The following is a 25074-nucleotide window of genomic DNA, read 5'->3' as shown; positions in this document are numbered from 1 at the left end:
TGATCAAAGCCAGAAGTATTGGAGTCACTATGAGGATTCTGATGTCAACAGCAGAGACACTCTTAGTTAGGAAAGGCCTCTTGACTTTCTAACATTTTAATTAGGGCTTTTATTAGCGATGAAAAAAATAATTGTGATTAATTGCGCTGTTAAACAATAATAGAATACCATTTATTTAAATATTTTTGGGTGTTTTCTACATTTTCAAATATATCAATTTCAATTACAGCACAGAATACAAAGTGTACAGTGCTCACTTTATATTTATTTTTATTACAAATATTCGCACTGTAAAAAACAAAAGAAATAGTATTTTTCAATTCACCTAATACAAGTAATGTAGTGCAATCTCTTTATCATGAAAGTTGAACTGACGAATGTAGAATTATGTAAAAAACAAACCTGCATTCAAAAACAAAACAATATAAAACTTTAGCGCCTACAACTCCACTCAGTCCTACTTCTTGTTCAGCCTATTGCTCAGACAAACAAGTTTGTTTACATTTGCAGGAGATAATGCTGCTTGCTTCTTGTTTACAACGTCACCTGAAAGTGAGAACAGGCGTTTACATGACATTGTTGTAGCTGGCATCACAAGATATTTACTTGCCAAATGTGCTAAAGATTCATATGTCCCTTGATGCTTCAGCCACCATTCCAGAAGATGTGTATCCATGCTGATGACGGGTTCTGCTCGATAGCAATCCAAAGCAGTGCAGACCAACGCATGTTCATTTTCATCATCTGAAATTGGATCACTGAGTCAGATGTCACCAGCAGAAGGTTGATTTTCTTTTTTGATGGTTCGGGTTCAGTAGTTTCGGCATCAGAGTGCTGATCTTTTAAGACTTCTGAAAGCATGCACCACACCTCATCCCTCTCAGATTTTGGAAGGCACTTCAGATTCTTAAATCTTGGATCGAGTGCTGTAGCTATCTTTAGAAATTTCACATTGGTATCTTCTCTGCATTTTGTCAAATCTGCAGTGAAAGTGTTCTTAAAATGAACAACATGTGCTGGTTCATCATCTGAGACTGCTATAACATATACATGGCAGAATGCGGGCAAAACAGCAGGAGACACAATTCTCCCCCAAGGAGTTCAGTCACAAATTTAATTAACACATTCTTTTTTTTTTTACGAGCATCATCAGCATGGAAGCATGTCCTCTTAAGGATGGCCAACGCATGAAGAGATCTATGAATCTTCAGCCCATGTAGCTGGCGTCGCAAGATATTTACGTGCCACAACAGTGCCATATGAACGCCTGTTCTCACTTTCTGGTGATGTAAATAAGAAGTGGGTAGCATTATCTCCCGTAAATGTAAACAAACTTGTTTGTTTTAGTGGTTGGCTGAACAAGAAATAGGACTAAGTGGATTTGTAGGCTCTAAACTTTTACATTGTTTTGTTTTTGAGTGCAGTTATGTAACAAAAAACCCTACATTTGTAAGTTGCACTTTCATGATAAAGGGATTGCGTTACAGCACTACAGATATAAAGTGAGCACTGTATACTTTGTATTCTATGTTGTAATTGAAATCGATACATTTGAAAATGTAGAAAAACATCCAAAAATATTTAATAAATTTCAATTGATATTCTATTATTTAAGTGTGATTAACCATGATTATTTTTTTTGTTAATCATGTGAGTTAACTGCGATTAATCGTCAGCCCTAATTTTTATTAACACAGTTAGCAAAATCATAGATGCTCCAACCCATCAAAGTAGTCAGAGAACATAGAAATATAGGACTAGAAGGGACCTCAGTAGGTCATTTAATCCAGTCCCCTTCACTGAGGCAGGATTAAGTATTATCTATTCCATCCCTGACAGATGTTTGTCTAACCTGTTCTTAAACTCCTCCAGTTTAAGATTCCATGGCCTTTGTAGGCAATTAGTTCCAGTGCTTAACTACTTTACAGTTAGGAAGCTTTTCCTACTGTCTAACCTAAATCTCCCTTGCTTCAATTTAAGCCCATTACTACTTTTCCTGTCCACAGTGGATAAGGAGAACAATTTAACACCCTCCTCTTTATAAAAACCTCTTACATACTTGAAAACTGTTATGCCCCACTCGGTCTTCTCTTCTCCAGACTAAACATACCCAGTTTTTTTAATCTTTTCTCATGGGTCATGTTTTTGATACCTCTAATCATTTTTGTTGCTTTTCTTTAGACTTTCTCCAGTTTGTCCACATCTTTCCCAAAGTGGGGTGGCCAGAGTTGGACACAGTACTACAGTAGAGACCTAATCAGTGCTGAGTAGAGAAGAATAATTACTGCTTGTGTCTTGCTTACAACACTACTGCTAATACATCTGAGAATGATGTTTGCTTTTTTTTTCAATATTACACTATTGACTTTCATTAGGTTTGTGATCTACTATAACCCCCAGATTCTTTTCTGCAGTACGCCTTCCTAGGCAGTCATTTCCCATTTGTGCAATTGATTATTTCTTTCCAAATGAAGTACTTTGTATTTGTCTTTGACGTTCATCCTGTTTGTTTCAGACCCATTTCTCCAGTTTGTCAAGATCATTTTGAATTCTAATCCTGTCCTCCAAAGTGCTTGTAAACCCTCCCAGCTTGGTTTTGTCTGCAAAATTTATAAGCTTACTCTCTATGCTGTTATCCAAATCATTTATGAAGATATTGAATAGAACTGGATCCAGGACAGATCTCTGTGGGACCCCACACAATATGCCCTTCCAGTTTGATTGTGAACCATTGATAACTACTCAGAGTGTGCTTTTCTATCCAATTGTAGGTTCCTCTAGGTTATATTTTTGTAGTTTATTCATGAGACAGTCATGTGAGACCATATCAAAAGCTTTACTAAAATTGAGATATATCCTATCTACTGCTTCCCCCCTATCCACAAGGCTTGTTACCCTGTCAGTGAAGGATATTGGGTTGGTTTGACATGATTGGTTCTTGACAAATCCATGTTGACTGCTGCTTGTCACCTTATTATCTTTGTAAGTGCTTACAAATTGATCATTTGCTCCTTTATCTTTCTGGGTATTTTGGTCTACAATTCCCTGGGTTTCCTTATCCTTTTTATAGATAGGTATTATATTTGCCCTATTCATCCTCTGGGATCTCTCCTGTCCTCCATGAGTTCTCAGGAGATAATTGCTAATGGCTCAGATCTCTTCAGCCAGTTCTTTATGTATTTTAGAATATAGTCCATCAGGCCCTGCTGACTTGAAGACATGTAACTTCTCTAAATAATTATTAACTTGGGCTATGTCTACACAATGGACCTTGCAGCTGCACTGCTGTATGTTCCTGCTGGCATAATTAAACCACCCCCAAGGAGTGGTGGTAGCTGTGTCGGCAGGAGACTGTCACCCGCCAACATAGCACTGTCCGTACTGACACTAATTGTAGAGGTTTTTAGAGGCTGGTAGTGTTATTCCTCAAAGATTCCATCTGCATTGTGTATGCTCCATTCCCAGCTAGATTCTTTGTGCTGACTGTGGAGCCCTGCTGATCAACTTCTTCCCCTCCCTCCCAGCGCCTTCTGTGCACCAGGGAACAGCAGGGATGAGGCGGAAAGAGGTGGGGACGGGTGGGGTGGGACCTTGGGGGAAGGGATGGAATGGGGGCAGGGCCTGGGGCTGTGCAGGGGGACTTGGGGAGGGGGGGTTCAGAAATTTTTTAAAATCAAAATGAGGGTCCTCTGATTGCTGAGAACCGCTGCTATATATGACTTTTTCTATTAATGTTCCTCCTGGGAGTCACTGTTGCACCAGAACTGAGAGCGAGGAGGTTGTATCTCTCCTGTGCTTGCAGTGCTCCAGGTGTGATTGTGCAGGCAGTGTGGAGGAGATTGAGGAAGCTGAGGATAATAGAGGTGGACAGGCACGGGTTGGCAGCATAGGCTGAAGGGTTAGGAATTGGCTGGGTTGGACTTAAGCAAGCTAAGGGGTGCAGGCTGAGTGGGGCAATGGAAGTAGAGGGCGATGGGGACAGGCTCTGTAGGGAGACTTGGAGAGAAGCAGAGAGGCTAGATATAGTCATACTAGGGGGACCTGGAGGCTGGAGGAGATGGGTCAGAAAGGTCTGTAATGGCTGGAATACGTTTCCCTCTGAAACTTGAACTAGAACCCAGAATTACAGTGTGCATGTCATATTCTCTCTCTCTCTCTCTCTCTCTAGTGGCTGGTCCAACACAGAGTATAACAGCCTACTTACTACTGTTACCAAATACCTTGTTAACTCAAGTAATAGAGGTCTATGCTGTGGGTCTAAAGATTCCAACCCTGCTGATTACCTACACGGGGGCCAATCTGGCTCCACATGGTGCTGTTTTTTAATTAATATTTGTTTTTAAATGGGAAATAAGTCTTTGTATGTAAAAAGCGCTCACTGAAAATAAGGATTTTTTTCATCCTTGTTTGACCTTCTGTCTACTTTTCTCCTGAGTACTTTGTTCCTGGGAAAAAAAAGTCTCCCTTTTGAGAGTCCCTGATATCCTGCCCTTAAGAAAATTGTCTAAAACATATACGTGACTTTCTGGAGGAACATTATAATCTGTCAAATGCAAACATTGCTTGCAGAGACTTTGGAGGCAAGTTTTGCAATAGCTCGTCTACATAAGGAAGATGATGTCCCCAGGCTTGGTCTCTGCCTATATGACCACTGGGGATAGGAGGAAGGCACAGGAATGGCTAGAGAGCATCTAAAGCAGCATTTTTCGAAGTTTGGGTCGTGACCCAGGCACTGGGTCTCTCTGGTCAACATCGCCAACCGGGACCTTAAAAGTCCCGTCGGCAGTGCTGGCCAGCTAAGACAGGCTAGTGCCTACCTGTTCCGACACCGCACTGTACTCTGGAAGTGGTCAGCAGTGGGTCCGGCTTCTAGGCCTGGGGGCCACGGGGCTTTGCACGGTGCCCCCACCCTGAGCACTGGCTCCAAAATCCCGTTGGCCGCAAAGCGGCCAATGGGAGCTGAGGGTAGGGGAGCGGTACCTGCGGGCAAGAGCTGTGTGCCTAGAAGCCGGACCTGCTGCTGGCCGCTGGAGGCGGTCTGCGGTGCCAGGAGAGGTGGGAAGCCTGCCTCTGTACCCCAGCTGCACCACTAAGTGGGAGCTGCCAGAGATAAGTCTGCACCCCAATCCCTGCCCCAGCCCTGAGCCCTCCAAAACCCGGAACCCCTTCTTGCACCCCCCAGCCCAGAGCCCTGACCCTCTCCTGCATCTGAATCCAGTGCCCCCCCAAAAACCCAGAGCCCCTCATCCCCAGCTCCCTTGAGTTCCGGGCAACAACAGTTTTCTTAAATTGGGCCCCCAGAAAAAAAGTTTGAAAACCACTGATCTATAGTACCCTCAGATAGTGAGATCCTTTTAAAATTAAATGAGACAAAATATATCCATTTATCTAGTATCCTTTGGAAAGACAAATTGTTGTGGACTCTAGGGTTTAAGCAAACCAAGAGAGCAGAAGGTAGATAATCCAGAAGTAATCAAATGATTTGTGGGGTGGAAATTAAGATAGGAATTAGTGGGTTGAAAAGAAGTTGGACTCAAAATTGCAGTGTAACTGAAGTTTTCCTTTTATAATTGCATCTGTAGATTCCCCTGATTGGATGAGAATCAAAGCCATTTGAGGTTCTGCAGAATTACCCATTTGCTTTACCCCAGTGCCTTTTTTTTTTTTAACTTTCTAAGAACTTTAAGATGTCCATCTGTATTTCACATGCAGGAAAGTGTGGGTAATCATATCAATGATGAATGAGCCATGCCAGGATGTGTGGCATTAGGTTATTGGTGATTTTGTGGGGTGGTCGATTACAATATACCCACAGTGTGCACCATACCTTGTTAATGCACATCTTGTGGGTCATAGCCATATGAACAACAAAATAACCTATGACAGGGAGAGAGTTCTGAAATGTAGTATCAGTGAAGTGTGACACTTGTTAAATAGGGGCCAGTTGTGATAAAGTAAAAGAAACTCAAAAAAAGAACCATAGAGGGATTTTTGTGAGTACTGAGCCATATTTGAAGATTCCAGGGAAGTGTGGTGAGTTCTTCAGAATGCTAAAACTGTAATGATTGACAGGCAATTTTTAGAATCTTACTAAGACGCTGTCACTTCATCCAGTATACTTTCCTATAATCTTGCAAACTCGATCACTAGCTCTGCATGATGTTGCAGAAGCAAGGGGAACAGGTTTGCTAAAGTAAGCATGGTAATAGAACCTTAGTAGCCTTAGAAATCACATGACTAGGGCTGTTAATTCTTTACCATTACAAGACAACTGTTTTTGCCAAACACTAAATATTTTTCAGATTAGGATCCACTTTGCTAAACTCTCACTATTGACTGGAAAATTGGTTCCTAGTTACAAATGAGATTTAAAAAAAATCAAGGATATCATTTGAAAAAAAAAACGTATTTTGAAAGGTATGACGCTAACTTGTATGTGAGCAGTGGTATTGTAATTTAACTTAATAATGAAACTTTACTACAAGAGTTGCCCACTCTCAACATTTTTGAGCATTTCATGATTTAGCTTATTTTTAGTAGCTGCTTCTGATCTCATGAACAACTTCTCTCAAATTCAGGAAATCTCTGTTATTTCCACATGCTCAATTCTGTATTGATAAACAGACAGCTGTTTGTAGCCTTATCTAATGACTCTGGGTAGCAGTTCTTACCTTTTACCACCAGAAGCCACCCCTCCCAGACTGATCTGCTCCACAAGAGGCGCAGAGCTTAGTTCAATGTAGTTAGGTCAACACAGTGTCAGGGTAGGTGCTGTGTTGCTTACATCAGACTTTTCCAGCTGACAGCCTGGACTCCAGCCACCCCAGGGCTGACAGCCCGGAGCCATGATAGAGCTCGGGCTGTCAGCTCCAGGCAGCAGGGCTGCCAGTGCCCCACATTGATAGTTAAATCAGTGCAAGTGCTCCTGGTGAGGACACACCCTGCCAACAGAAGGAGTTAGCATAGACGTGCAAAACTGATTTAATTACTGCGGTGGCTGTATGTCAGCGTAACTTAAATCGAGTTCATTTTGTAGCGTAGACTTGTCTGAGAAGCAGCAGGAACCATTCTCAAGTAGTGGTAGCAACGTCTCCAACCTGTTTCTTGCCCCCATGACTCTGAACATTGCAATGAGGGAGACTTAAATGGAAGCACGATCAAGCCCACATTTTCTTTCAAGTCAGTGGCACATCCCTGCATTGATTTAAATGGAACAGGATTGGGCTCTTAGTGATTAAATTAAATTTTTGAGTAGTAGGGAGTGCCAACCAACCTAGACTGTCTTTCAGAAATATAAACTTGCTGGAGTTACTGAAGGGACTGTAGCATCTGATTTTCAGTGAAGACTATAGTGTGGTTTTTTTTTTTTTTTTTTTTTTTTTTTTTGAGCATCAAGTTTAAACTTCTACAACACAAAAAAAATCTTCATCTAATTATTTAATTCTTCCTTTGTGTCCTGTGCAATTACTGGCATCAAAATACTATCTCAGTGTTTTTAGTTTCAGGACTGTATTACATTTGGCAAAATAAGAAATATATTAAATATGATAAATTGGAGCTTTCTTCTTCTGTAATTTCTTGATTTCTTCTTAGAAATCTAGTGCTGTATTCCTCAAGAACAAAGCCAGGTGGTTTCAAAGGATTTTTCTGTGATATTCCACCCTTTATTATATTATCATATCACTTTTTCTCCTATAAATTTTGTGTGCGTGGGTATTATTCACTGTGCTAAAAAGATTCATTCTGTTCTTTCCAAATGCTCACTTTTCTTGTGCCTAAATACTGTAGGAGATTATCCTGGTAGAGACCCATCCCACATAGTTAACTCTGCACTTCCCTGTTAAGAATCCCCTTCATTTGAAAGATAGCATTTTTTATTTTTTTTACCTTAGTTTAATTTGATTTGTGTGATTTTGACCTAATTGATCATACAGTTGGATGTTCATTGCAAACTAATCTTAAAGATGTGTACTACTGCTTTTAAAAAAGGATAACTAAAGGACATTTTATTAAAATTAAAGTTCTTAATACATCTTTAAGTTTCTGAATAATCATAACAAGCAATGTTTTAAACATTCTGCCTGACTTTTTAAAATATAACTGCTATATTTACTTGGACTTGCCAAAATTGGCAGTATATTTCACTACATCTTTCCACTGGTATTGGAATGCCATTTTGATATGTAGACTTAATGCAGTTTTGACATTAAAATGACAGAATCATACAGCATTTTTCTCCTGATAAATTTTGACCAGGCATAAATACTGACAAGTTATAGAAGCAGTAAGCATACCCATAGACAAGAGGTAATATGATTTTTGGCAGATTTTTGGAAACTTTAGCTAGGTGTTATCTCTCTGGCATCTAAGCAAACCCAAAATTACAAATCATTATCTCGGCCACTGACTCAGTATGCTGTTTTAGCCAAAGCATTTAATGTCTCTGTTTTGATTTCCCAGTTTATAAAATAGAGATAATAGTATCCTTATGTAGGTGGTGTGAGTAATTAATAGTGTTACTGGATGAAAGTGCAGGAAACAAATCGTTCTGGTGCATGGGCTGTTTATGTCAAATAAAAGTTCCTAGCTTTTGTTTTGTAACCCCCATTTCTTTTCCGGGTTCTAATAAGTACTGACTTCTTGGCAATAATTATTTTACTAATTTATTTATTTTTAAATTAACCTACCTAAAGTCTTAGGCATTTTGTATAATGCACTGTACATATATTACAAATCAAAATAGAGCAATAGCAGTTATTAGATTCTACCCTTCAAATAATCACTGCACCTTCTGAGACCATCCTTCTCTCACTGGGCTGTTAATATCTGCCTCTTGTTAGTTAATACTTACTGGTACACTGCTTCATGCATGCACCTGCTGCAAAGGTTGGGGAAACAGACGAGTCTTACAGTGTTCTCTGAAGATTGGAAGAATCCGGATAGACTCTTCACACTCATTTGTATAGTACACTTCATTTGGCTGCCAGACCTTTTGTTAGTACATCTTTTCTTAGTTTTTTCTAGATATAATGGCCTATCTATCTAATCTCAACATTTGGAGGGGACTCCCTCATCAGAAATTAGTTTCAAAAGTCTCTCCCTATTGAGTTTAGGGATTTTTGCACTGACATTTAATTAAAACATTTTAAAAGTCACTCTCCTTCATTCAGCTGTTCAGTCACCAGGCCTACATGGGGTGGTATATTTTTTGGTGAAGTAATTAGTCTTACAACTCCAGTAGCATAAAAGTAATCCTGTACTTTGCCCTGAAAATGCCATGCAAGATGGCATAGTTCAATAATAGCTTTCACAGAAGTAGTTCTTTTTTCAGTGTGCGGGGTTGTCAGATATGCTAACCAAAGAACTATTGCAGTACTTCCATATCATGCAAAATCTGATGATTTGAGATCTTTTTACTGTTTCAAATGAAGAGATTGTCTGCCAGTGCCAAAAGGTTGACCTTTATCAGATGGGTCCCCATTTTGTTTAATGTTTAAGCCATAAGTGCTTCAATGTGTAGTGATACTTAAATAATGAGTGCCATAAAAAAGCCTATAAATAAAATAAATGAGTGCTTCATGTAAACCTGTAGACCTCTCCGGGATTATTCAAAGCTTAGTTTTAAGACTTTTCTGGTATTTTGAAATTGAATGAAATATTTAGGTATCAGTCTAACATGTTTAGCTGTTGAACTAATGGACTTGTTACGCGATGGGTAATACTTACTGTCCTTTCCCAATATAGCCAGCAGCCAGCTTCGGGTGTAGCCTATTCCCATCCAACTACAGTTGCTAGCTACACTGTCCATCAGGCTCCAGTAGCTGCACACACGGTTACTGCTGCATATGCCCCAGCAGCAGCTACAGTTGCAGTAGCCAGGCCTGCACCAGTAGCTGTTGCAGCTGCTGCCACAGCTGCTGCCTATGGAGGTTATCCTACGGCACACACGGCGACAGATTATGGTTATACCCAAAGACAACAAGAAGCCCCACCACCACCTCCTCCGGTCACTACACAAAACTACCAGGTAAGTGCCACTTTGAATCCATCTTGGGTTGGTAGTGATCAAAATTTATCTGATGGATGTTTGGTGATCTGTGTGAAATGAGTTTGATAATCTGTCTAGTTCCCACTGGGCAAATGTCCAGATCATTAAAAACTACCGTCAAGTTTAGCAAGCTTGTTGGTATCTTCTACAAAGGCCAAAAATTGAGCAGGTGGCATGTCCTCTTCTCCAAGTCAGGGTTGAGGCATATAACCAAGGGACTATGAGGAAAGTTACACCAAGAATGGCAGTAGGACATCTGCTTTGTAGAGCGAGAGAGAGGATTTCCACGTTATAAAATTATCTATTAGGGGTGCCTTCTAGTTTTAAAATACTTATTTTGCTTTGATGAAAAGCACTTTAGAAGACCTAGGTGATATTAATGATTATTTAATTTTTCCCTCTATAGATTTTTTTTTTTTTTTAATAGTCACTTCTGGTTAGAAGTCCTGAAAAACAAGCAAGCTCTTTCCAATGGTCTGAAGCAGCAATTAGCTAACACATCCTAATAATTACAGGAGCAGTGCATATGCCTGCTACTAGATGTTGATGCATAGACAGAGAAAAAAGGAGTCTTAAACAAAGAGGGAAAAAAATACAAGGTTGCCAAAATTGCTAGGGAATGAAATGTTACTTTTTAAGCTTCTTAACAAGTGCTGTAAATCCAAGTAGAAAATTCTCTGAACTGCAGAATGGTTGATGAGATATAAAACAGAACGCTTACAAAAGGTACAGTTAATTTATATGTAAATAGGAAAAATGCTAAATCAAATTTGTAATACCTAGAAAGTGTTGGGCTTTTCTTTTTTTAAGGAAAAAAAACAAAAACTTGGATTTTGTGAAAATACACATTTTGAGCAGGTTTGTGAGTTTTCTTAAAATTATATAGAATTTCTTCTCTGATATAAATGTAATAGTGGAACAGTCTGACAGTAGCATCTTTCTGTTCCTTAATGGAAATAACTAAGGGAAAAAATGTGAAAATACTTGTAAATGCAATAGTTCAATTGCTGTTATTTATTGGGTCTGTTAATGTTCATCAAAACTGTTCAGCACTTGTTGTTCTTAGTCTCTTTTTTTTCTTAATCTCAAATTAAGATTCAAGATTTTAAAATATAAAAGGCTTATTTAACTCTAGAATCATATATCTTTAAATGAAGTGTTTGACTTAATTCAGTAGACTGTCTCTCCCTTTGGCTGCCTTTGATTATCCCAGGCCCCAGACATATTTAAGCAGAAACTCAGGTCCTTTCTTTCTGTTTTGCATGCTTTTTAAGGACTCCTACTCATATGTTAGATCCACTGCCCCAGCTGTGGCTTATGACAGCAAGCAGTACTATCAACAACCAACAGCAGCAGCGGCTGCAGTGGCTGCCGCTGCCCAGCCTCAGCCTTCTGTAGCCGAATCATACTACCAGACAGGTGGGTGGTGTGCATGAAATTCCTTTTTGGTCAGTGCAAAACAGTGTGCTGCTTTGTTTTTTAAAAATGTTTCTTTGGATACTTCAGACAAATTGCTTTTTATTCTTAGCTTTATAATGTAAACCTTATAAATATATGGACAAATATCCTGCTGTTACCCAACACTTAAGACATTGCCTCAACTAGCTTTCTTGCCTAAAAATACACACACCTTTTTCTATGTAAATTGAATTTAACAATACTTGAGTATGTTTTAAAATATGCTGTGCCTGCTAAGTTCAAATACACTTTGGCTGGCCAGTGCAAACAGGAAGAGACCTGGACAAGAAAAGGATTTTTGAACACAGTTTTGTTGTATTAAATAGTATAAGTCAGTATTAACCCATTTTGGCCATCACAAAGTTTAAATCCTGTTTTAAACAAGTTTTAAAGCTTTATATTGTTGGTGTGGATGGGAAATTAAAGGCAAGCTTTAGCTGTAGAGTGAGAGGTGGTTTGCTTAAAGAAAGCAGTAGGGTGAGCAAGTTGCTTAAGAACATGACACAAGTTTATGGGGAGAGAGACCCAGTTAATGTGTATGTGGTTTTTTAAAAATGCCATTTGTACAGTATATGGCTGCAGTTTTAAAAAAAAATGGTATTGGGAGGGGCTTTATACCCTAATAACAAAGAGGTGGCACGGTTTGAGACCTAAATTCAGCGTTCATACTTAATGCCTCTCACTCTCCAGCAAGGGGAGACACTCTTCTCTGCTCAAGAGAGGAATACAGTGTGAACTTAAGTGTCATTAACTCTAGGGCCCAACCAATTTCACAGCTGTGAAAAATGTATCACGGACAGTGAAATAAGACCTTCCCTGTAAAACCTGATCTCCCTGAAATCTGCTAATTCAGCAGGCCTGGGGAGGGACAGGACTTGTCCTTCCCCAGTACAGTGGTTATGTGGGGAGATCAGACCTTCCTTGCAGGCAGTGCAGAAGTGAGGGTGGAATACCCTTATTTCTGTGCTGCAGCAGCCCCAGAGCCGGGCTCCGGGTTTCTGCCCTGCGGCTCCTGCTGGCGTTCAGGGGGCTACTGCCCCCTTCGGCTCCTGCAGAGGTTTGGGGTGTCCAGGCTCCAGGTTTTTGCTCTCCCCCCCCGCAGCTCCTACAGGGGCTGGTGGTGCCTGAGCTCCAGCCGGGGCTTTGTGCTGCCACCCCTTGCGGCTCCTGCCTGGGCTCAGGGCTGCCCAGGGTCCGGGCTTTCTCCCCCGCCCCTTTTCTCTGAAGGCAGCACAGAAGCGAGTATGGCAATCCTGTGACCACCTTATAACAGCTTTGGGCTCCCTCTGCCCCACAGTCCCCCTTTGGGTCAGGATCTCCATGGTTACAACACAGAAATTTCAGATGTAAACATCTGAAATTGTGAAACTGACCAATTTAAAAACCCTCTAGCTCTGAAATTGACCAAAATGGAGTGTGAATTTGGTAGAGCACTAACTATATCTCTCTAGTTTACTGGAACTCTGAAAGGAGTCAGTTCAGTCTTCATGTCCAGAAAATAGTTGTAACCTGAGATCTACATACAAAAGAAAAACTTTCAGATTTAACTCTGAATGTTTGTTGCCATGCCATGCCAAGGCTTTCAAGATTCTGCGAGGCTCCCATGACCTAGCAGGTCTATATGCAGTCTGTGGGAAGTAGTACAACTGGGAAATTCCAGATCGCTGCTGTATGGGTTATAGAAACCTAATACAGCAATAAGAAGCCAAAAAGAGAATTGGGCACAAGTAGAAATTACTCTTCTGTGAGAGTTGTTGGACCATTTGTAGATTACTTCTCTAATATGGTACTAACAATTTAGCAAAGGGTTTCTGAGGAGGTGGAGAAGGATCAAAAGAAGCAAGGCAGATTATTTTCCATGCCATTCTGGAAAAATTGGTATTCTCTGGTTTCAGAATTCTAAAGGAAATAGTAAAGATAGATGCAGATATGCAGTCTAAGCAAGAAACAAATTATAGGACTCGACACTAAATACTCTTAAAGTTATGGGAACAGCAGGCTAGAAATGAGGTGAATCACAAAAATCATAAAAATGTAGGGCTGGGAGGGACCTCAAGAGGCCATCTAGTCTATCCCCTTGTGCTGAGGCAGGTTTAAGTATATCTAGACTGTCCCTGACAGATGTTTGTCTAACCTGTTTTTAAAACCTCCAGTGACTGGGATTCCACAGCCTCCCTAGGGAACCTGTTCCAGTGAGTTAGAAAGTTCTTTTTCCTAATTAGTTTGAAGGTAACCTTCTTGAGGAACAACTAGAACAGCTATGTTACTAAAGGACAAGAGAGAGATTTTACAGGAAATAATATTCTAGGATATTTATGTGTAGCTAGTTTGGACTTGAAGGGTTTTTTGTGGCCTGAGCCTGTAATAGTGTTCTTTGTGTGAAAACACCATGTTCCTGGCATAGTATCCTTTTTTTTTTTTTTAAAGGAAGTATTAACATGTTTACAAATCCTTGCCATACAAATATCAGAAACAAAACAATAATAATTAGTCTTTTGTTTAAAGAGAGATGCCTGAATATAGTCATCAGCACTCTCTCTGTTCATCAGGGAATTAGCCATATTAAAGAGCGAGCATTGTTAACACCTATGATGTTATTTCTAGTGATTTTATTAAATTGAGTGAAATCTCTGATTTATATATAATTAATGGACCAGGCATGTCTATCAAATGTTAATAGTTGGGAAAAAGGACACCTGCGGCAGGTTTAAAACAAAAGGAAGTATTTCTTCACACAGCATGCAGTCAACCTGTGGAACTCCTTGCCAGAGGATGTTGTGAAGGCCAAGACCATAACAGGGTTCAAAAAAAGAACTAGATAAATTCATGGAGGAGAGATCCATCAATGGCTATTAGCCAGGATGGGCAGGAATGGTATCCCTAGCTTCTGTTTGCCAGAAGCTGGGAATGGGAGACAGGGACAGGATCACTTGATTACTTGTTCTGTCCAATCACTCTGGGGCACCTGGCACTGGCCACTGTCAGTAGAAAGGATACTGGACTGGATGGACCTTTGGTCTGACCCAATAGGGCCATTCTTATGCGTACTGAATAAAAGGTAACCTAATATCTAAGAGTCTGTTTGTCCTCTGTCTATTTTGCTGGGTATGTAATTGGTATGCTAATTTTTCCATAACAGCATCCTTCTATGCTTTTTCAAACCATTCTTCTCTGATAGAGCTTTTTTTTTTCTTTTCCCCCCATCCAGTGAGAGGTTATAAATTGCTGAGCAGCTACTAGCAGATGAGAGATTAGGCATAATATACTTGTGTTGCTTGGTTTTTCATTTTCAGCATAGCCAAAAAGTATTTTGAATACTACAAATAATACCAGCGTCTGTGTAATATGCTTTGAATTTTTGTCAGTTAATGAGCTTCAAACTAAAAGTGATCATCATAGCTCATGCTACTCTTCATAGTACTGAAAAACCCTTAAGAAAAATACCTGGCTGTATTTAGAGAAGAAAAGTGAAATGAGTTATGCAGATGCACTTTGGGATTGTATTCATTTTATTACATGGTCATCCTCTCTGGCATATGCGTTTATAACACAAAAATCCTCATTTGTTATATGCTTAGTTACTTGTATATAATTGAATGTAATTATTTTAATGTAGTTTGAAATTCACCTAGTCTCAAATTTTTAAATCTTTGTACAACTTTACTCTTCTGTCTTAATTAGCTCCAAAAGCAGGATATAGCCAAGGAGCAACTCAGTATACTCAAGCCCAGCAAACTCGACAAGTGACAGCCATAAAACCAGCCACCCCTAGTCCAGCTACAACTACTTTCTCCATATATCCAGTATCCTCCACTGTGCAGCCAGTAGCAGCTGCAGCAACTGTCGTTCCATCCTATACTCAGAGTGCTACATACAGTACAACAGCAGTTACTTACTCTGGTAAGAATTTTGCATGTTATATTACTATGAGGTTTGTGAGTTGTGTTATGGAAAAAGATTTTGTAGGCTCAAAAATTTGGTAATTAAGTTTGTGTTTAGTTATGTTATAAAGCACCAAGAAATATTCAGCCAGTTAGATCACTATATTGGCAGAATATTTGGACATATTTTGGATGAGAACAATAGTTGTATGTGGTCCTCTTTGGTTATACACGATCAAAGAGATTGCAGCACTGCTTGGATAGTTTTTGGTGGTGGTCAAGTATGGGAAGGGAGCAGAGATCATGGAATGGAAAAAAACAGAGATAATTGTCCAAAGAAAATAAAATTTTGGGAGGCAGTGTACCACCATCAGACAACAATTGTGAAGAGTAGACAGGGCAATCCAGAGTAAAATTTAGATTTTGGATTACTTTCATCTCATGTGGGAGGAGGGGGTGGTATAAGAGCTTAGCTCCAAACATAAGAGATTCAAGGCTTGATTAAAAGTGGAAGGAATCCTGTTTTGCTTTATAACCAGATGGTAATCAACTGGAAAATTGCAGCTGCTTGGATCTTTTGGTATCCTGTTTTAAATGGGACATTTAAAATGTTCCTTGAAACAGAAAAAGCCTAATCAGTGGATTAAAGTAGTTGAACCACTAGATGTGGAGAGTTTATGGGAAAACTGGCTCAAATGTATGAAAATACAGTTTTCTTGATTTATTCAACTGTGGTACTAGAAATTAAGGAGTGAATAGATAAGGCAAATTACAGAGAACCAAGCAGGCCAACAGTTTGTTTGCACCAAAGTGCCTCTGAGGGTGCTGGATGGTTAAATACCAAAGAGAAGAGGCTCCTAAGCACTGTTATAGTTTTGGTTTTTGTTTCACACCCATGTGTGTCCTTTTCTTTGCATTTTGAATCTTGCACCATAAATTAATTATTTATTATTGCTTATTAATAAACCTGAGTTTGAAGAAATATTCATTTCTAGTGGCTTTTATCTCATCTTTGCTGTGCCACACCCAGCCCTCCCAGATGTACCAGGAGTATTGACACATTCTTGAATGGCAACTTTGATACTGCTGACAGCATAGTGGACCACAGTATATTTAAAATTGTATAGCTACAGAGCTCCATCTGAGAGAATACATACCCCTGACATAGGTGGGAAATGGTATTTAAATTTGTATATCATAAAAAGTCAAGTAAAATTCTGATTAAGTGATCTTATCACTTGACCCACCCATTGCATCTCAGGACCTTGTCAAAATGTTTAGATCACAAAATGTACCTTTCTGGAAAAAAATTAAATGTCATCCAGCATACCTGGAACTAGCTTGTGTGTAACTGTGATATACAATGTATTATAATGTAACATTATCATATTTTGATCTTTGAGGTACCTCTTATTCTGGCTATGAAGCCGCAGTATATTCAGCAGCATCGTCCTATTACCAGCAGCAGCAGCAGCAACAGAAACAGGCGGCGGCAGCAGCGGCTGCTGCTGCTGCAACAGCTGCCTGGACAGGGACCACCTTTACTAAAAAGGCACCATTCCAAAATAAGCAACTGAAACCAAAACAACCTCCCAAACCACCACAGATCCACTATTGTGATGTTTGTAAAATCAGCTGTGCTGGACCACAGGTACCTGTATTACATGACTTTCCACTATACCTCTTAGTCATCATTTCATATAGCTAAAAACAGGCATTATTTAAGAACAGTTTTGTGGATTGAGGAAATTACTTAAATAACTTTGCTCTAGAAGTAGTTTGAAAATATGTACCAATATGAAAAGGAAATACTGATGTTTGTGCTCTATGTGAACAGCTGAATTCTACTTCCCACCCTAAAAGTTCACATTTTCCATTTGAAGCACTGTTCTGCTCAGTAGCAAACTTCCTGGGGAAAACTCCCTTCTCAGACCATTGAGAATTTAAGCTTTTATGAAATTTCTCCTTGGAAAAGTATTCTACTTTGTAGTATTCTGTTTCTCCTTCTAGCACCCCAGTCTAGTTTTGAAATGGCTGAATGTAGTACTGTCTTGTCAGGGCGTTCAGATTAAGACAGCAAAGAACATGAGTTTTTTTACGCACTTGGTTAGAATATTTGTTGTTCTGCATGTCATGTAGAAAACAATGACAGTTTTTTAAACTACTTCTCCCACTTGGACTGCCCTTTCCCATGCAAGGACACTTTCAATTTTAAATGATTTACTTTGCGCCCGGATGTATTTAAGCAGTCTCTCCTTCTGAATTACTGAGTTCTTTGGGGTGCTCTAAATCACTCAGGACTTGGGTACAGCCTGCTGGATAAGATCACTTGATTGTTAATATCTGCCACTTGGCATTGACAATACTTGATGATTTGGGAACTAGGAAGGTGAAAAAAGTCCTTACTGCTTTTTGCCAACTATAGAGTTATGTATATCATGAAAAGAAAATTATTTCCTGGTCCCTGCCAGCAGTTGACTTCTGCCTCAAAGCACGTGAACAATAAAATGGCAGTGCTATGTATAGGAAATATGTTTCCTAGCAAAATGAAGTGTTGATTATTATTTCTAGCTTATAGCCTGTTGTATATTTTATAGCATCATATGGTTGACATAATTAATGTAATAAAAATAATTTATTGAGGATGTATGCTTTTTCACTGCATTTTTAAATAGACTTATAAAGAACATTTGGAAGGCCAGAAACACAAAAAGAAAGAAGCGGCATTAAAAGCATCTCAGAACACTAGCAGCAGCAGTACTTCTGCTCGTGGAACTCAGAATCAGTTGCGCTGTGAGCTCTGTGATGTGTCTTGTACAGGAGCAGATGCATATGCTGCCCATATTCGTGGAGCTAAACATCAGAAGGTAGGAATGGAGGTTGTTCATAACTCAGAACAAACCATTGTGATGGTTCTTTGAAAAGTTTACAACTGAACATTAATTTAACACAGCTTTGAAACTTTACAATGCAGAAGAAAAATGCAGCTTTTAACCATCTTAATTTAAATGAAACAAGCACAGAAACAGTTTCTTACCTAGTCAATTTTTAAAAAACTTTTCCTCTATTTTTTTAGCTTACGTTTTCTAGTTTATGTTTAACACAGTATTTTACTGCATTTGTGTTTTACTTTTTTTGGCTTTGCTGTTCACTGATTGCATACTTCCCATTCCAAATGACGTGTGTGGTTGACTAGTCTGTTCATAACTCTGGTGTTTGTAACTCTGAGGTTCAAACTTCTAAGATTAATCCACCGTTTTTATCCCCTTCTCCACCCTCACTTCCCATATTGTACCTTTTATTGTTAAGCGCTAAATTATTCTTTTTTTGGAGACTGTCAATATTTCTTTTAAATCCTATCTGTCAGAGAACTGAAATTTAATTGTATTTTAAAGGTGTCCTGCAAAGGACTTTATATGATATATAAAGGAAACCTGAGTACTTGTTTTCCTGCTTGTTTTTTACTGTACATAATATCAGGAATGTCATTTGCTGAAAGACCTGTTATTGCTCAAGTCAGTCTCTGTCTGTGTTGTGGAATCTCTCACTTTAAATGATGGGGCAGAGTTATTGAATCTTCATTAAAGACTTTTGTTCTCCAAAGTGTTCATCAGTCATAGTAGTTAAAATAATTTAGTAAGCTCCCCACCAAGGGGCATGGAAGGCAGGAGAGAGCACATGAAATCTTAAACAATTTGACTAAAAATCCCTCCACTATCTCTGTTTCTTGGCTTTTTTTTTTTTTTTTTTGACTCTTGACTCTGATGTCATGTTTTCACTAGTTGACCAGTCATTGTGGAGTTTTTCTGGGATAGATAAGGCCAATATTTCTAACGTAAAAAGCAAGCAGAGAAAAGTGTAGAGGACTGAAACTTTTATTTATAAATCATTAAAGAAACAAAAAATTGGCACAAGTTGACTCTTTTTTCCCCACGTACAGATCAACTTTTTAAGGATATTAGCCATATTATTTTTTAAAAATGTAAACCAAGTGGTTAATGTTTTTTAATGAGGAGCCTATTTATTTATTTATTTTTGGTTCTAGGTGGTTAAGTTGCACACAAAACTTGGGAAGCCCATTCCTTCAACTGAACCAAACGTTGTTACCCAGTCTACTTCCTCAACAGCTGCATCTGCTTCCAAACAGACTGCCTCTGCCTCAAATATTGCAACTAGCAGCAGCACTGTGAACTCCTCTGTTACATCTTCTGCAGTGAAAATTCTTACTCCCACAGCAAGCACACCAATTAACTCAGCATCCAACAGCAAAGTGTCCGTAGTCGCTGCTAATATACCTGTAAAGAAAATATCTACACCGAAAATAAACTTTGTTGGCAAGTACAGAAGTCAGTCTTCATTTTGAAATCTAACCTATTATAAGGATTTAAAATTTATATGTATCTAGTCTCTACGGTCTCAATGCTGCAAACACTTCTGCGTATGCATAACTTTATGCACGTGAGTGATCCATGTTAACTTTGTCCACATAAAGTAATCCCCTTGAAGTCAAGTGCATAAGTGTTGGCAGCATTGAGGGTTATGTGTTTTATTTGATATAAACATGCAGTTCTGGTATGCCTTCTGTTTTTTTAATCCTGTTAGCAAAAAATGTATCTTATGAAAGCAGTTCTACAGTGGGTTACTTCTGAAAGCAAAAAGATTGCTCATCTGAATACCTTTAATATGGAGATATACCTATCTCAGAGAACTGAAAGGGACCTTGTAAGGTCATCGAGTCCAGTCTCCTGCCTTCACAGCAGGACCAAGTACCATCCATTTTTGCCCCAGATCCCTAAATGGCCCCCTCAAGGATTGAGTTCACAACCCTGGGTTTAGCAGGCCAATGCTCAAATCACTGAGCTATCCCTCCCCCCTCCCTTTCTTTGGTTGCAAGTATCAGAGGGGTAGCCGTGTTAGTTTGTATCCACAAAAACCATGGTCTCTCCTCATTGTTTTTGGTTTCAATCTTTCAATCTTGCCTCCTGCTTGCAGAACACTGAGCTGGATTTAATAGAAGTCTAAATTGCATAGGCCTACTAAGTCTTTACTGCAAAAATGGAGAACTTTGGTCAACAGTTTTAAACATTTGGGTACCATTACATTATTTAAGAAAAATAAACAACCCACCCTAAATGTTGATTATAACTGAACTTTTACATTGTTCTCTGTTTAATTGTATGTTTATGGTGTTTAAATTTATTAAAAATAATTGAAAAAATGAAGGTACTCTAGCCAAAATCTTGCCATTTGCAAATGAAATCTCTTTAAGATGTACATACTCTGTAAGCATATAATTATTCTACCAAAATTAACAATTCATTTTAAATTTCTTTGATTTTAGGTGGTAATAAGCTACAGACAACAGGAAGTAAACAGGAAGATATGAAAGCAGTAGAAAATGTTAAGAATACTCCTTTGGTTGCTGTTGTGCAGACCCAGGAAGTAAAACCAGACACGGCATCAGAACCAGTGACTCCAACAACTCTTGCTGCTTTGCAGAGTGATGTGCAGCCAGTGGGCCATGACTATGTGGAGGAGGTATTAATCTGAAAACCCTCTTAGTATACTTGTTTGGTTAAATAAAATGTGTTAATCAGAATTATAAAGCAAGATCCTGATCCTGAAAAGACTTATGCGTGTGCTTAAATTCACACTTTGTGAGCAGAACCTTTGAAGTCAGTGGAACTGTTTACCATGCATTCTGGTAAGCATATGTATATAAATTTTGTAGGATCCAGGGTTTAAGTTGAATATACTAAAAAAGGTTTTCCACTTTTTTTTTTTAAGTATTTGTTTGAATCTAAGGAGTAAATAAACCAACTATATTTTTAAGATGATAAGCTCTTCTGGGTATGAATCATGTGTTCCTCTTCGTGTAGTACCTAACACAATGGGGATCTGATCATGATTGACAGTTCTTATCTTGACAATACCTCTTTTAAAGTGCATACTAAAATATATGTATGTAAATATGTTAACATGTTTTGAATAGGATATAATTAAGATTCTTGTAAAATTAGGTTAATTTGTAGAAAAGGTAAATTTATGGGCGGGGTTTAATATCCAAAAAACTAATACAACATTATTTTATTTCCAAGGTACGGAATGATGAAGGGAAGGTGATCCGCTTTCACTGCAAACTTTGTGAGTGCAGCTTTAATGATCCTAATGCCAAGGAGATGCATCTAAAAGGAAGGCGGCACAGGCTTCAATATAAAGTTAGTTGATATACTGCTGTTAGTATTTAAAGTTTACAAGACCTTAATTGTAGTAACTTGTTACTTAGATTCAAGATTAGTGGTTACCACGCCCAAATGGAATGTAAAAGGGTAGAAAAATATTATATTCATCTTTCTTGGTGTGTATTTTAAGATGATATATGGTGGCTTAAAGAGTGATATGTGCGAGTTTTTGGTTTTTTTTAATGAAAATGTTAAGCAACACTTTATTTGAGTGTTTGGAAACACTAAAATGTAGTAATTAAAGCTACGGTAGGTCCTTGCATGTTTTTTGCTATGAATTAGCAATAGTACAGGATTAGCATTGGGCTACACTTTACACAACACTTTTCTTTACATTGACTTACTTGGGGTGATAGGAAGAGTGAAACTTTCTATTTGTGGAAGTATTTTCTTAATTTTATATTAATTCTGGGCATTGCTCAATTATTCTAGTCTTGAAAACATGATTTATTAAAATGGCATGTTTTAACCAAAACCTTGTGTTCTAAAGTACTAATGTTCGACATGGTAGAAAAATACTATAAAGAGTAAATTTCCTAAAGCCAGGGTGAAATGAAAAGTAAAACCAACATTTCATTCTCTCTCTGAAACATTAGAAAAAAGTAAATCCAGATTTGCAAGTAGAAGTAAAGCCCAGTATCCGAGCAAGAAAAATTCAAGAAGAGAAGATGAGAAAGCAGATGCAGAAAGAAGAATATTGGAGAAGACGAGAAGAAGAGGAACGTTGGAGGATGGAAATGAGGTAACGTGTCTAATATTATAAGTATCAGATGAGTTGAACAAAAGCTGCAGTGAAGTCACCTGAAGAGGGTTCCATCCTAGGTTCCCTGTAAGCTGCATGGCTGCACAGCAGACTATTTAGGGCTGCGCAGGTCCCCTGGCCCGGCCCAGCCCCTCAGGATCTGCCGGGGAGCGGAGCCCCGGCCTACCCCAGGCCCTCAACCCAACCCTCTGCCCCACCCCCAGCTAAAGCCCTCATCCCCCCGCAACCCAACCCTCTGAGTCCCCTTCTGCAATCTGAACCCCTCGACCCCACCCTACCACATGAATTTTGTTATGTGCACTCGCTGGAGCTGCCGCAGCTGGGGACAGGTGCCCCTCCCCTGGACCAGCCCAGCTCTGCTGGAACTGCTGCAGTGGGGAGAGGAGCCCCTCGCCCGGCCCAACTCCGCTGGAGCTGTCACACTGGGGGGAGGTGCCGCTCCCTCCCAGCCCAGGTGCTGCTTGGGGGAGAGAGAGTGAGCTTGGTGGAGTCCTCTCTCCTTGCCATAGCCCCGGGGCAGCCTGCATCTCAAACTCCTCATCCCTGGCTCCACCCATGCCCCAGCCCTGAGTCCCTTCCCACACTCCGAAACTCTCTGCCCCACCCCGTCGCATGAATTTTGTTATGTGCACCAATAGAGAGGTAATGTGTCACACATCACTTCCATATTGGTGCACATTGCAAAATTCATTCTGCACATGTGTGGGGAAAAATTAGAGGGAACACTGGTTCCATCCTATTTAATTACCTCCTGATGAATGCTCACGTTGAGGACTCTAAACCCTTTTGTCTTCAGTCGGGCCATGGTACAACTCTGAGCATTTTTTATTTGATCCATCTGAGGAATATGGGTCTGTTAAAAATTGTTTGTATTTAAGAGTAGGGGTTGCTTCTAGTGCGACTATCCCTTTTTACTTAACCTTTAGAGCTCCCAAGGTCCTGACTACTAAAGATGAGCTATTGAATAGTATCAAATAATTTTTTAGAAGAATTGAAAACTGCTCTTTGCTATGTAAAGAACATACTTTGATTCATACAATTCAGACGCTATGAGGAGGACATGTACTGGAGGAGGATGGAGGAGGAGCAGCATCACTGGGATGACCGTCGCCGAATACCTGATGGAGGATATCCTCATGGTCCTCCAGGACCTCTAGGCTTGCTAGGCGTCAGACCAGGAATGCCTCCTCAGCCCCAGGGACCAGCTGTAAGTTTCTTAAATTGGAAAATTTAAAAGTTAAAGTCGCTAATCAGGCATAGTTCTTAGGTATATTTGATCTTAGCCATCTGTATGACTACATTAATCTGATTCAAGGTTATTCTCTAATAAAATGCTTGGAAAAGTGGAAAAAAAAACCACAGTGGGACTCTGTACAGGTATAAGGGTCTGTCTGAGAGTCCTGCTGGATTAAGTGTCAATATAAGAGCACCTTAAAGGTACATGTTGAAAAGCCTCACGTGCAAGTCTACCTGCATAAATTTACCATGAGTTAATATTCATATGCAATATTATTTTCAAGAAACAGAAATAAATACTTTACAAAAAATAATTTCATTGATTAATAAATATCTAACTATTTCCCAATTAACAGTAAGACAACAAAAATTACATTATTTAGAAGAAAGAGGATAAAAGTTAAGGTTAGATTTTGATAAACAATGCATTTCCTTATATGCAGAGTTGACAGAATTTGATTTTTATAATTTCAAAGGATAATATCAGTTTATTTTAAACCATTTTTAATTATCGATTTAAATTTTAATTGTTGCAGGAAATTACGGGGTTAGTCAGACAATAATAATTTAATAAGAGTAGGCATTGGAATTCAAAATGTTAAAGCTTTTTAGCAGTTAAACCACAAATTGTCACATGTCCATATATATAAGTCAGTAGCCTTAAAACTCTACTAAGTTTTCAACAGACTTTTTTCTTTCTTTGCCTAGCTGCAAATTTAGAATGGATGGAGCTATTTTTTTCATCACGGGGGTGGGGGGGGGTGTATTTTCAGCATTTATCTACATTTACCAATAAAAATCTAATTCTTCCAGCCTTTCTTATATTTGGTTATACAGACGCTCCCCGGGTTACGCAAACCCGCACTTACGGAAAAAGTTCCGTAAGTGGTGTGTGTTTGGGTTTTTTTTGGCGTAATTGTCGGGTATACGTCCCTGACTTATGCAAAATTTGACTTATGGAAGGTGTTCCAGAACAGAACACTTGCGTAAGTCGGGGAGCGTCTGCATGCATGTTTACTTGAGTAGTCTTAAAGTTACTATGTCCTTAACTTTTATTTTTTGTTACTTTTAAATTGTCAGGTTTTATTTATGATTATGATGCTGTCACTTAGCACTCTCAGTGGTTTTTGTTTTTAATTAAGTATTCTTACTAGAAGTTGTATTTTAAAAATTCAAGTAAAGTTACCATAACATTTTTCTCAATGTAGCCTCTGCGTCGTCCAGACTCATCTGATGACCGTTATGTAATGACCAAACATGCAGCCATTTATCCAACTGAGGAGGAACTTCAGGCAGTCCAAAAAATAGTTTCCATCACTGAGCGTGCTCTGAAACTTGTGTCTGACAACATGACTGACAATGAAAAAACAAAGGGCAAAGAGGGAGATGATAAGAAGGATGGCAGTAAAGACAGGTATGTCTGTCTTCAGTTTTAAAAAATTTCGT

General features: G+C 39.1%; 1 protein-coding gene and 1 non-coding gene across 4 annotated transcripts in view; both read left to right on the top strand.

The window, feature by feature from the left end:
* ZFR (zinc finger RNA binding protein) overlaps positions 1-25074 on the top strand; it is a 53574-nt gene that overhangs the window by 9161 nt on the left and 19339 nt on the right. For 2 of the 3 annotated variants that reach the window (XR_005600829.1, XM_039545759.1), the window contains exons 3-13: positions 9745-10027; positions 11323-11467; positions 15188-15406; positions 16791-17038; positions 18063-18254; positions 19433-19733; positions 20729-20925; positions 21486-21605; positions 22226-22371; positions 23437-23599; positions 24837-25042. Coding sequence is in view for 2 of the 3 variants with exons in the window: in XM_039545759.1 (XP_039401693.1) it covers positions 9745-10027; positions 11323-11467; positions 15188-15406; positions 16791-17038; positions 18063-18254; positions 19433-19733; positions 20729-20925; positions 21486-21605; positions 22226-22371; positions 23437-23599; positions 24837-25042 (2220 nt within the window). In the remaining variant the exon portion in view is untranslated. The remainder of the gene's footprint in view (positions 1-9744; positions 10028-11322; positions 11468-15187; positions 15407-16790; positions 17039-18062; positions 18255-19432; positions 19734-20728; positions 20926-21485; positions 21606-22225; positions 22372-23436; positions 23600-24836; positions 25043-25074) is intronic. The other variant, XM_039545760.1, reaches the window with a different exon arrangement.
* LOC120408796 lies at positions 6132-6268 on the top strand. Its single transcript, XR_005600972.1, has one exon. It is a non-coding gene; the product is annotated as a small nucleolar RNA SNORA66 (small nucleolar RNA).

The sequence above is a fragment of the Mauremys reevesii genome, linkage group 6 (genome assembly GCF_016161935.1).
Source record: "Mauremys reevesii isolate NIE-2019 linkage group 6, ASM1616193v1, whole genome shotgun sequence".
Taxonomy (NCBI): Eukaryota; Metazoa; Chordata; order Testudines; family Geoemydidae; genus Mauremys; species Mauremys reevesii.
Note: the sequence above shows the minus strand (reverse complement) of the source record. Positions and strands in the feature narration are given on the sequence as shown.